The sequence below is a fragment of the Prunus persica genome, chromosome G7 (assembly GCF_000346465.2).
Source record: "Prunus persica cultivar Lovell chromosome G7, Prunus_persica_NCBIv2, whole genome shotgun sequence".
NCBI lineage: Eukaryota > Viridiplantae > Streptophyta > Magnoliopsida > Rosales > Rosaceae > Prunus > Prunus persica.
The window spans coordinates 13496076-13507709 of record NC_034015.1 but is presented as its reverse complement, the minus strand read 5'-3'; the positions used below and the strand labels follow the sequence as shown (position 1 = coordinate 13507709).

The 11634-nt window shown below is 36.1% G+C and overlaps 2 protein-coding genes across 2 annotated transcripts; one reads left to right on the top strand and one right to left on the bottom strand.

Annotated features, from left to right (window-relative positions):
- On the top strand, nucleotides 481-1204 carry LOC109950396. Its single transcript, XM_020568986.1, has 2 exons — nucleotides 481-659; nucleotides 818-1204. Exons 1-2 carry the CDS (start codon nucleotides 573-575, stop codon nucleotides 1202-1204), a joined length of 474 nt encoding a protein of 157 aa, XP_020424575.1. The 5' UTR covers nucleotides 481-572.
- LOC18770527 (cyanogenic beta-glucosidase) lies at nucleotides 1827-5547 on the bottom strand. Its single transcript, XM_020568650.1, has 13 exons — nucleotides 4964-5547; nucleotides 4762-4831; nucleotides 4415-4473; nucleotides 4204-4279; nucleotides 3926-4003; nucleotides 3715-3802; nucleotides 3361-3616; nucleotides 3106-3221; nucleotides 2809-3032; nucleotides 2685-2716; nucleotides 2461-2563; nucleotides 2219-2327; nucleotides 1827-2114 (listed from the first exon to the last, which is right to left on the bottom strand). Exons 1-13 carry the CDS (start codon nucleotides 5198-5200, stop codon nucleotides 1925-1927), a joined length of 1638 nt encoding a protein of 545 aa, XP_020424239.1. The 5' UTR covers nucleotides 5201-5547; the 3' UTR covers nucleotides 1827-1924.

Genomic DNA, 11634 nt, shown 5'->3' with positions numbered 1-11634 from the left:
CATCTTAAAATCTCAGGTGAGACACTTGAAAGCATAAGGATCGATTGGGGATTTTTTTTTTATCCGGTGACCACTCATTAAATATTTTTGCTCCAAATCTAAATTTTTTGCTTTGGGTTGGGAATGTCATGAATCACCCAAACCTTGGAGAATTAGAATGTTTGGAAGAAGCATATATTTTTATGGATCCTAAAGTAGATGACTTTGAAAACGTATTTGAGGCTCTTTGCAGTGTACGCAGGGTTGGAGTTCTTGGTCTAAATGAAGCAACCGTTAAGGTAAAGAGAATCAGTTCCCTCTATCCCGCTAGAGTCAATTACTATTTTGTTGCAAAATCTAGAGCAATTTGAACTAATTTGTAACTCTTTCCTTGTTTCGGGATAGTAGGAGTAGCAAATATTTGTTTCTTACATTTCAGAATTGTTTGGAACTTTGCATGATGGCATTGCTTTGAATAAAAAATATTATTTATGTCTTCAAGTTTTTGTTAAAAAAAATGAGAAGTAATTTGAGAAACATGATATAGGTTTTACTGTGAATACTCGGAGCATTAGTGACGATCTGGTCCATCAATGGTCTCTCTTTTAAGAGGAATGCCCAATTTGTGTACTTTACACACAAAGAATGATTCACTTATTTACAGTCGTAAATGCGATGACGTAAGTCAAAGTCTTTCTCTCTCTATAATATACATCGTTTCAAGAATCAGGAGCATAATTATCATGCTAGAAAAGTAATGTAGATTTCCTTTTTGTGTACTTGTTTTGGGTTTTGGAAATTTTCAATTGAGTTGCTTGTTTTCTTCTTGCTTTTCCAGGTCCAGGTCCAGGCATCTGGGTTTGATATGGAATACTGGAAGCTGCAAAATCTGGATTTTATTTATCAGTTGGAGGAGGTTACCATAAAGCTTACCAAAGGGTCCGATGGGATTGAGTTTGCAAGGTACATACTCGAGCATGCCGAGGCCCTGGAGAAAATGAACTTAATTTATTCACCCCGACAATCTGATGTTATAAAGAAGCTAAACGAGAGTAAGATAATTTCCGATGCCACACTTAATTTCCGATGTCACACTGACCTTCCGATGAATCTATTTTGGAATTTCTTGCTCAAACGATATAGTTTTTTCAACTTTGATCTTTATGTAAATGAAAATTACGAAAAAGCTATATTCAAAATTTTTACTCTCTTTCTCTATCTGTAACCATTTTTTACTTGTATTTAGTCAATTTACAAATAGGTATAATATAACAGAGTTTTTCATGAGTTTTTTACACTAACACACCCTGAGGTTTTTAGTTTTTTCACAAAACTCCTTGAGGTTTTAGAAATAATAAGAACACTCCCTGACATTTTAAATTGTTTTCATAAAACTCCTTTTCATTGATTTTTCATCTAAAGATTGATGATTTTATACAAAAAATAAAATAAAAAAATTCTTCAAATGACAAAGTTGGCCTTTGAGATGAGATTGCATATGCTTCATTAAGGTTAATTTTGTCATTTGAATAGGTTTTTTTTTTTTATGAAATTATCAATTTTTAGACAAACAATCAACAAAAAGAGGTTTTGTGAAAACAAATTGAAACCTCAAGTGATGTTCATTTTTTGAGACTTGAAGGAGTTTTGTGAAAATATAAGAAACCTCAAGGGTGTTAATGTAAATAACTCTTTTTCGTAGTTTAGTTTTACATTTTATTCATCATTACCAAGAGGAATTGCATTTATTATTTAGATACAAATGACCACTATGGCCAATACAATACAGGAAGAGGGTATTGCCCTCACCACAAACTCGTAATGAGTTGCTACAACTTATTATACGACTCCAGGGGAGCTGGTGTACTTTATTCACCATTTGGAATTCAAACTTTTGGTATCCCATCATTATTGTCTACAAATATTCATCACTTTCGTACTTTTTTCAATAAAGACGTTTCTTGAGGAAATTTTGGAACCACACTGCTGAGCTTTTTAGATGCCTTGCTAGATAATTAGCAGTACCATTCCTGTAATCCACATAGACGATACCAAAACGAACCGTGTATCCATCATTCCATTCAAAGTTGTCTACCAATGACCAAGCGAAATATCCTTTCACCTTAGCACCTTCACTGCACCAAAAAATGGGAAGGATTCAATGTAGTGTTTAAATAACCAAAATCTAAGATGACTATACCTTAGATTGCCTTAATTAATTTCTTATATAAGCACTTACCTCATGGCTTTGTGAAGGTAACAAAGGTGATGGTAGTAAAAGTCAGTTCTATTGGTATCATTAAGGGCTTGCTCAGGCGGTATTTTGGGATCATTGAACTCATCAACGCCTACAATATAATGCATTACCATATGCATTTAGTTTTAAATTTAGACGTTCTAACACTTAACATTATTTCATTTCATTATATATATGCGAAACATTAATGATAAAATTAATGATAATTTAAAACTATTAATTACCATTCTCGGTAATGTAAATGATTGGATCATTATACTTATTTTTCGTATAGCTTAGAAGATCGTAAATTCCTTTTGGATAAACATATAACCAATCTGAAGCAGCCTGCAATCCAATTTAAAGATAATTGGGATTTTAGGATTAATTTGGATGTAGAGAACAATATTAATCCTCCAAATGCTAATAGTATAAGTAGGAAAAAGAATGCTAATAATTTGAAGTGCACCTGTGGACCAATAGGGACCCCATTAAGCTCAGCTGCCAAAACATATACGTATGTGAATATTAGAATATAACTTTTCTAATAACTTAATTCATTGCTCGAAGTAAATTTTGCACTTTGAACTCACTTGTAACATTAACGTGAGGATCTGTTAAGTAGCTATAATCATGATGTGCAGAAATAAATTCATGTCCTTTACTTGCATATCTAGCAGAATAGTAATTTATTCCAATAAAATCATATGACCCTTTTAGTAACTTGGATTCTTCATCTGTGAATTTTGGTAATCGTTCTTTAACAATTGACCGCATGCTAGGCGGATAGTCACCGTATGTTAATGGGTCCATAAACCTACAAAATACATTAATTCATAAATAAAACATGTAATTGAGTACGTAGATAAATAAATTAACAATATACTTACCATCCGAACATAAAATCCAGAGATCGATTTGCAGCACTTTTATCTTTTGTTGAATTTGAAGCGGGCTCAAACCAATGCGACACCAATGTTATTCCTATCGAGCCATTTTGATATGCCTACGTAAGAAAATTCAAGAATTTTTGTTAATGTAGAGTGAGGAGAATTAATATACAAATCATTTATGTCTTCTAATAGTGACTTAGATAGGATTCTTAGTTGGGACTGCAAATAAGACAAAAAAGTAATTAATTAGACCTGATATTCATTTTTATACAATTTTACAGCGGCTGCATGTGCAAGGAGTTGGTGGTGTGTCACTAAATATGGTTCAGTGCCCGAATCTCCACCGATGCAGCTTAAGTTTTGCCAAGCAGAGCATCGCCCCGGTGCGTGGCACCCGACTGCATAGCCATGGTGACTAACGGTATATGGCTCATTCAACGTGATCCAGTGTTTTACTCGATTGCCAAAGTTCTCAAAGCAAAGTTTTGCAAATGCTAAATAATCATCGCTGTGTATAGTATGCACAATTCAAGATGTAGATGTTACTGTAATGTATTTCATTAAATGATCATTACCATGTACTGAAGATAGAATTTGTTCACTTACACAACTTTAGGGCTTAAGAAACCACCATATGAGTCATTTAGAGCTTGGGGAAGATCCCAATGGAAGATTGTCACAAATGGTGTTATACCTATATATATATATATATATATATATATATATATATATATATGGTGAGTAAAAGAAAATTAAATCTTTGATTAAATGATAAGAGCTTTAAGTATCGGTCATGTAAAATGAGATGACTACTCACTGCTATTTATGAGGTCATCGATAAAACTGTTGTAATAGTTGATCCCATCCATATTCACGCCCCCACTTAGCGTTCCATCTAATAATTAAAATAAAATACAACAAATAGAAAAATAACTCGATCTACAAACATAAATTAAAATAAACAAAAAATTTAAGCATTAATTTGATACAGTTCTTTTAGTTAAGCATTAATTGGGAACAAAACACTGGTTATTATACAAAAGACAACCGAGAGTTATTATCACAACTCAAAACATAAAGGGTAAATCAACTTACTTGGCAACAGTCTTGACCATGATATAGACAATCTATAAGCATCCACCGATATATTTTTCATTATCGCCACATCACCCTATATATATATATATAAATAATTATAAGAACTAAGCTAAAAATTAAGGATATCTCGTCTTCAAAATTTAGTATGTTTTGCCCTGCAACTTCAAGTAAAGAAGGTCCTGAGAATAAAATTCTATGGTTTTAGAACCTTGAATCGGTGATATTGATCAACAGCGATATCTCCATTACTGCCATCCTTGATTCTTTCTGCAAATATACGTAAATTTTTAAAATTATTTTGAGCATAAAGATCCCGAAAATCATATCATTCACAGTGTTTTTTTTTTTTTTTTTAAAGGGGGTTGAAATGGAGGATTAACCCCTAAACACAAAAAAACCAAATGACAGAGACAATAGGAGTTCTAGGAACTCTGAACAAATCATCATCAAAGGCAGCTTCAACCTAGCTAGGAATCTGATTAAGCACAAAGAACCCCAAATCAAAATTATAGCTTCCCTTCGGTAATAATTTTGAAGTTATCTTATTACACAGACCTGGATGGCTGTGGGTGTAGTTATCCCATATACTTGGTCCTCTTCCATCGGTTTTTACAGCACCAGCGCACTGAAATATGTACATAGATACTGAAGATTTCAATATTCATGCATGTGGAAGCGAATTGATCGTTCGTGACATATTGAAATTAAATTAAGCCTAAGTATATAGTTACATTAAAAAAAAACATAAATTAATGACCTGGTAAGCTGCTGAGGCTGTCCCAAATATGAACCCTGGTTCGAGAACATCGAAACTTTTCCTATTGTCGAGGCGCTCACAAATGGGGCGTAGTTGCGGATCTGTATTAACAGCAGCTTTGCTATTTGTGAATGCAGAGCCAAAGAGTAGCACCACACAAAAGAGAAAAGAGACTAATCGCATCATTGCCATAATTGACTGGAGGAGGGTTTTTGGTGTTCTGGCTCTTCCTGCCATATTGCAATTGCATGGGATTTATATAGAGAGAGTACGTACGTGTTTTTCTTGTTTTGTTTTGTTTTTTGTTTTGGATAAACGCAAGTGGGCTTTGAAACTGGTTGTATCACCGAGGAATGGTAGGAACACTAATTGTGCACCAAAATTAAGTCCTAAAACACATCATTGTGACTTTCATTACAAATTTCCAGCATGTCAAAAATCATTAACTTATTAAGAAATTAAATTAAGATAATGAAGGGGTTAACCAAAAGATGAGTTCTATCCTGATCCCTTCTATTCTACCATCGATGAGTCTCCACCACGGTACTGGCAACGTGCACATCCGACACTTATTCCATTGTGGGTGAAAGAAGCTACTGCTTCTAAATCATTTCGTGAGATAACACATACAAATATTAGAGAGCTTGGAGGGAGAGTGAAAAGGATTGTTTGTATATGCTTGCTCAAAGTCAAGTGCAGGTTTATGAAGCAGTATAACTCATTATGAAAATGTAGTTTACTGTCGAATCCACAGTGAGTGGAAATAAACAACACAAGTTTTTTAGAGAACAATTATGAAAATGTAGAAATTTTAACATGATTTAAGTAAAGGAAATGGACATCCTCCATTCTCATTTCGTGAGATTAGACATGAGAATTAAGAAGTTCAATCTGCGAACCAAACGGGTCATAAGGCATTGGGATTCCACATTCAACTTAAACATGTAATCCATATTAATATGATCCTTATTCCTTATTTTTATAAAAGATGGCGTTCCATTAAGATTGTTTAAAACTCTTTTTAAATTAAGTAATTTGAGCATAATCTGCCTGTACCATTGGCTAAAAATATCAAAACATAATATTCGTCGAAAGTTGATTGTTCTAATACTTCTCCCCTCAGAATTTTGTTCAAAAAGTAATATTCGTTGAAAATAAAATTTCTTTTTCCCTTATCAGACTTTTGTTTAAGTTAATTTGGGGCTTGTTTGGGATGCGTTCGGCTTACCCCGCCCTCTTGTTTGTTGTCGCTTTGTTTTGGACGTAACAAATTAATCCTTTAGTTTAGATATACGTGTTTAAATATTTAATGATAATGAGAAAAATAAAACAAAAAAGGGTTTTTTTAATCATCTCAAAGTTAGAGTTTTTTTTTAATCGTCTTAAAGATAGAGTTTGTTTTTAATCATCTTAAAGGTAGATATTTTTTTTAATCATCTTAACGGTATGGTTGTGCTACTTTTATAACGATGATCATATCTTTGACATGTATAATTATTATTTTTACATAGTGTAGATTTCTAGTTAATAAAAACTGAATTGCTATATGTGCGGGCTCACATTGTCTTTTTCTCATTCAACAAAGTAGTATTTTATTGATATTTTTTTCTTCATAATGGGGTGGGTTGAAGAACTCGTTCTTCAACGATGGCGGATATGAAGAATCCCCGATTTGAATATTGTGAGTATGAAGGCGGGATTGAGGGAAAAATGATTAATGGGAATGGGGATGTGAATCATATACTCACCCCCGATTCGGACCCATTGCCATCCCTAATTGGAGGAGAGGGTTTATACAAATATTCATTGGATGTCTGGGGGTTTCTAACCTCTGCCCAGATAGTTGGATGTGAAAAAGCTCAACTAACTAAGCTATATATACTCCACTTGCCCTTAGTTAGGAAGTTAGTTCCCCATAATAGTAAAACTAAAACTGAAATTATGACCAAGAGAAATTGAGTGTAACACCCCGACTCCAAATTAAATGTTTATTTTAATCGATTTAAATAAAATTACGAATTTACCCTTGGGGTAGGGGTAAATTGGTCACTTTCTTCTTCAGAAGGATTTTGGGACCGTGGATGGTATTTCTGAGTAGGTGGTTTTGAGACGAATTTGTAGACATGCGGTAAGCCTGAATTGGAATTGTAACGAAAAAGTTACGGGCAAAACACTATCAGTGGCAAAACTGTAAATATTTCAAAAAAATGTGGTAAAAATCAGATTTTTCACCTCAGCTCTCTCTCTCCTCGCGCGTGCTCGACACTCATTCTCTCCTCAGTCTCTCTCTCTCCCTGATACCGACTCTCTCTCTCTCTTCGGTTCTCTCAGCTCCGGCCACAACAGGACACGAGACCGGTCCCGATCGACTCGCCTCGTCGTCCCGATCAAGACCTGCCCGTTTTCCCCATCAGAAACTATAAAATCCGGCCGCGAGCTCGACTGTTTTGAACCGGAGCTTTCCAGCCGTTGCGCCGTCGCCTCCGCCGCTCAAACCCGGTGAGTGAGGTATGGTTTCTCATCCATTTTTCGAGTTCTAGCTGACTGTTGTATAGGTTTGGACCGATTCGTTGTCTAGGAAATCGATTAGAAAATCTAGGTTTTGGCCGGATTTCAAAATGAAATTCCGGCCAGTTGCCACCCGAATTAGACCTTCCCGTAGTTGAATGAAATGATCCTGACCTCGAATAGGAGCTAGGGTAGGAAGGGTGAGCTCGGGTGTGGAGTTTTTCCGTTGCCGGAATTACTCTACACACCCACGCGCTGCCGGCCCGTGTGGCGGTGCGTGGGCGAGGCTTGTGAAGTTGCAAATTAACCCGATGAGATCCTTAGGTTGTCACGAGGGCATAGGAATTCGCGAATCTCAATTCGGATGTCGTTTGACTATCGAACGGATTTTCGCATATTGTGCGTTATCCGGGTTCGATAGGTTCCGACCGTTAGATCTTTCCCGAATGAGAATATGTTGTTCTAGGTATTCCTAGGATCGTATGGGATTTCACGAATTATGAATCGAAGCCCCGGATGTTCCGATTCAATAATGCAAAGATTGCGGGTTAGCGATAACCGTAAAATCGTGAACGATTCCTAAACCTGTAATCGGACCTTAGGATACCTTCTTCAACGTGCACGTATGGGGAATTTGGGGATTTAAGCATTTAATTTGTGATTTCCGCTTCGACGTAATTTTATGTTAATTAACGGTTCGTATCTCGAAATAGGTGTTTCGATAGCACGTACGCAGCAAGCAGGACCCTCACGTGGTCAGGCAACGTGGGAATACTTGTGAGTGGACTTTGTTTTCAATCATATGCATGGTTTTAATTGATGAAAGATTTCTGCATAACGTTTTAATGGCTTATGGAATATATATTATATTTATGAGTTGATTATGTTGGTTGTATAGCACTTGGCAATATATTGTGAGTTTGGCATTGTGGGTTTTGAGAGTGCATTTTATATGGGTTGTGAGGAAGTATATTTATATATTCTCTTTAGACGAGATACTTGGGTTGTTGGAGGGTGTTGTGGAAGAATTTGATTTTGAGAGAAGTTGTGTGTGTACACTACGTAAGTACCTTCCCCAGTTACCAGTCTCACTCGCGGCGTTGGATGTTCCGGCGTGTGAGACACTTTCCATATGAGGCGTGAGATGTTCCGGCGTATGGAAAGACTTTGTATAGAGTTTAGGGTCATCACCATGGCGTTGGATGTTCCGGTGTGTGATGATCCAGTCTGCGCGCGTAGGACATAGTTTGGGAGCTACACATGGCGTTGGATGTTCCGGTGTGGGAGCTTTGGAGTTTCGTCCTCCGGTTGGACCGCTCATCCCTAGACGCAGGATAACACCTGGAAATCCTGCGGACTAGTCAAACGATCCCCCAGTTGGATTGTTTCCCCGGTACCTAGGTGGTGTGATGAGTATATCGTATAGCTATTTATAGTTATATTAACATATATATTTATGTATATTTATATGTATACGTATAGTTGAGTGCGTAAGGAATTAGAGTTTGTTTAGTAGCTTGACAGGAGTTGTAAGATTGAGAGAATGGGTTTATTTTTGAAGGAGACAACTGGTGTTTTTAGAAGAGTTTTAATGATTCATGTTTTGAGTAATTTAATTATTGAATTATGAACCTGCATGACTTGAGCATTATTTTTACATGGTGGGGTTACTATATTGTTTTTAACTACAAATCTGATTTTTGTCCACTCACATATTTTCTGTTTTGCGCCCCCCAGCCAGTAGTCGCTCCAGGAAGCTAGCGTGCAAGTGGTGTACGAAGCTCAAACTGTGCATCTTTCTAGTTAGGAACTGAGTAATTTCTTCTACTCAACTGTTCTTGTAATCTAAATTCAGTAGATGCTCTGTATTGCCCATGGTAGATTTTACTTGTGAGGCCGGAGGCCACTCTAGTATGACTTGTAGATTTGTGAAAGCATTCTGCTAGTTGGGATTATTTTTATTTTATGTGTGTTACAGGTTGATTAATTTTTGTTGGGATTGCTTAAATTACAGGGGAGACTCTGCCAAAATTTTGGTAGAAAGTCTCGATTTCTTAGTAAGTGGGCCCGGCATCGGGATGATGTCGGAATAAAGACGGGGTCCGCTTCGGTTTCCGGAAAATTCCGGGGCGGGTCCTGTCATTGAGAGATGGAGGATTTAGCTCAAGAGATGTAGAATAAAATAAGGTATCCCTCTCTCTCTTATTCCGTTTGTTTAGGCTAAACTATATATAGCAATGGTCTCTGAACTATATTCTGAGTTACGTTTTCGTCTATAAACACCAGAAATAGTTGTTGCCATCCTTAAATTAAGCCAAACATTGCACAGTTCGTCTATTCCGTTAAATCCGTCTAGTTTTCTGTCAAAATTGATCATGTGCATGGTACGTGCCATAATTCTTAAGGGCAAATATGACTTTTTGAACCAACACCATCTTCCCCAATTGCTATCTCATACCACTGCCAAATAACAACTACCAGTCGCTGTGTCATGGCCAGGGGTGGTCCTACACCTAGGGCAAGGTAGGCTGCTGCCTACTCGAAATTTTCAAAAATAAAAAATACCCATATAAAATAGGCCAACCCATGTGAAACATACAAACCATTGCCCACCCATGTGAAACATACAAACCAATGCCCACCCAAAAAGTAAGCCATATGTATGCATAACTTAAAATTTCTCTTCTCTTTCATTATCTCCTCTTTTATTATCTTCTCTTTAATTTTCTACCCCATAATTTTAAGATTTTCTATATGACAACATTGAATTTAATATATTCTAAATAGGTTAGAAGTTATGTGTTCTAATCTATTCTAGAGTTTACTTAAATAATGAATTATAATTTGCTGACTTTGTTGAAATTAATTAGGTCTTTGATTTTTGGAATTTTGTTGAGATGTTTGATTTGATATTGGTATTTTTGAGATGTTTTGATTTTTTGTTGGTATGTGTTAATGTTTGATTAAAGGCATTGATGTTATTATGAGAATTTATTTGATTTTTTTGTTGGGATGTTGGATTAAATAGGTTATCTTTTGTTATGTCAGATCACAATCCAAACCCCAAGAAAATAAAGAATTTGTTGGAAATTTTTTTTAAAGAAAAAGAATAGTTTTTTTTTGCTATACTTTTATTTATGTATAGAGATGCATTTGAGAGTAAGGCTCATTATGTCCTCCTACTAGATGTATATTTTTATGTATTAATGAGATTCACTGATAACCTCGAGTTTTTAATGTAATTTTTGCTCAGTTGGATTTTAAATCCTGAATCCACCACTAGTCACGGCCATTGCCAAACGACCATCGACCACCACCACTGCCTCTCTCTCTCTCTCTCTCTCTCTCTCTGTCTCTCTCTCTCTCTCTCTCTCTCCCTCTCTCTCTCGTCATAATATCAACAATTCCGCCTCTTCCAACCATGGATTAGAATGGTGGGTTACCAAAGGTGCAAGGGCTGGGTTGGGGCAGGGAGAAGAGCCAATCAATCGGTGGTCTTTTTTAATATTTAATTCTTTTTCTTAATAATTTTTATTAGTTTATTATTTTCCTAAACATTTGGAGTGAATTTCCGAACTTATGAAATTAATGGAAAAGTTGACGGAATTGATGAAAATGGCCAGTAGTGGAACACGTGGTCTAATTTGAGGACGACAACTACTATTTTTGAAGTTCAATGACGAAAATGTAACTCGGGTATAGTTTAGCCTATTTTTTTTATTTGCCAACTTTCCATTGTTTACTCAATGCCACCTTGACTCCAGTTGTTATTTCTTCTTTGGTGCTGGCGGCTCGTCTTTCTTTTGTTTTATTTTTAAATGTCGTCACCACTTCTTATTTTCTTACTTGGTGCGGCACTCCAAGCTTTCTTTTCAATATCTGCTAGCATTTGCTGCATCACTAGCAAATCCCCTTGTCTGAAGATGGTGAAATCAGCAACCAATTGGATGCTTCTGACAGACAATTGTGCCATTCTATAAATGGGCCACTTTGTTGGCCATTAGAGCCAGGGGCGAATTGCAGTCTTCAATTAGCCTAAAATGTATTGTGGAAGATGTATGGATGCTTTGGTGAAAGATTTATTGTACTGAGTTTTTTGTTTCAACGATATCGCTTCGTTAAAAAAAACAAAAAAACCAGGACCAACTAAAGTGGAAGGAGCA

Coding starts and splice junctions, on each gene's coding strand:
- LOC109950396 (XM_020568986.1), top strand. CDS start 573: ATGGTCTCTCTTTTAAGAGGAATGCCCAATTTGTGTACTTTACACACA. Junction 660..817: donor ACAGTCGTAAATGCGATGAC/GTAAGTCAAAGT, acceptor TTGCTTTTCCAG/GTCCAGGTCCAGGCATCTGG.
- LOC18770527 (XM_020568650.1), bottom strand. CDS start 5,200: ATGGCAGGAAGAGCCAGAACACCAAAAACCCTCCTCCAGTCAATTATG. Junction 4,004..4,203: donor ATGGTCAAGACTGTTGCCAA/GTAAGTTGATTT, acceptor TTTAATTATTAG/ATGGAACGCTAAGTGGGGGC. Junction 2,564..2,684: donor GGGTCCCTATTGGTCCACAG/GTGCACTTCAAA, acceptor ATTGGATTGCAG/GCTGCTTCAGATTGGTTATA.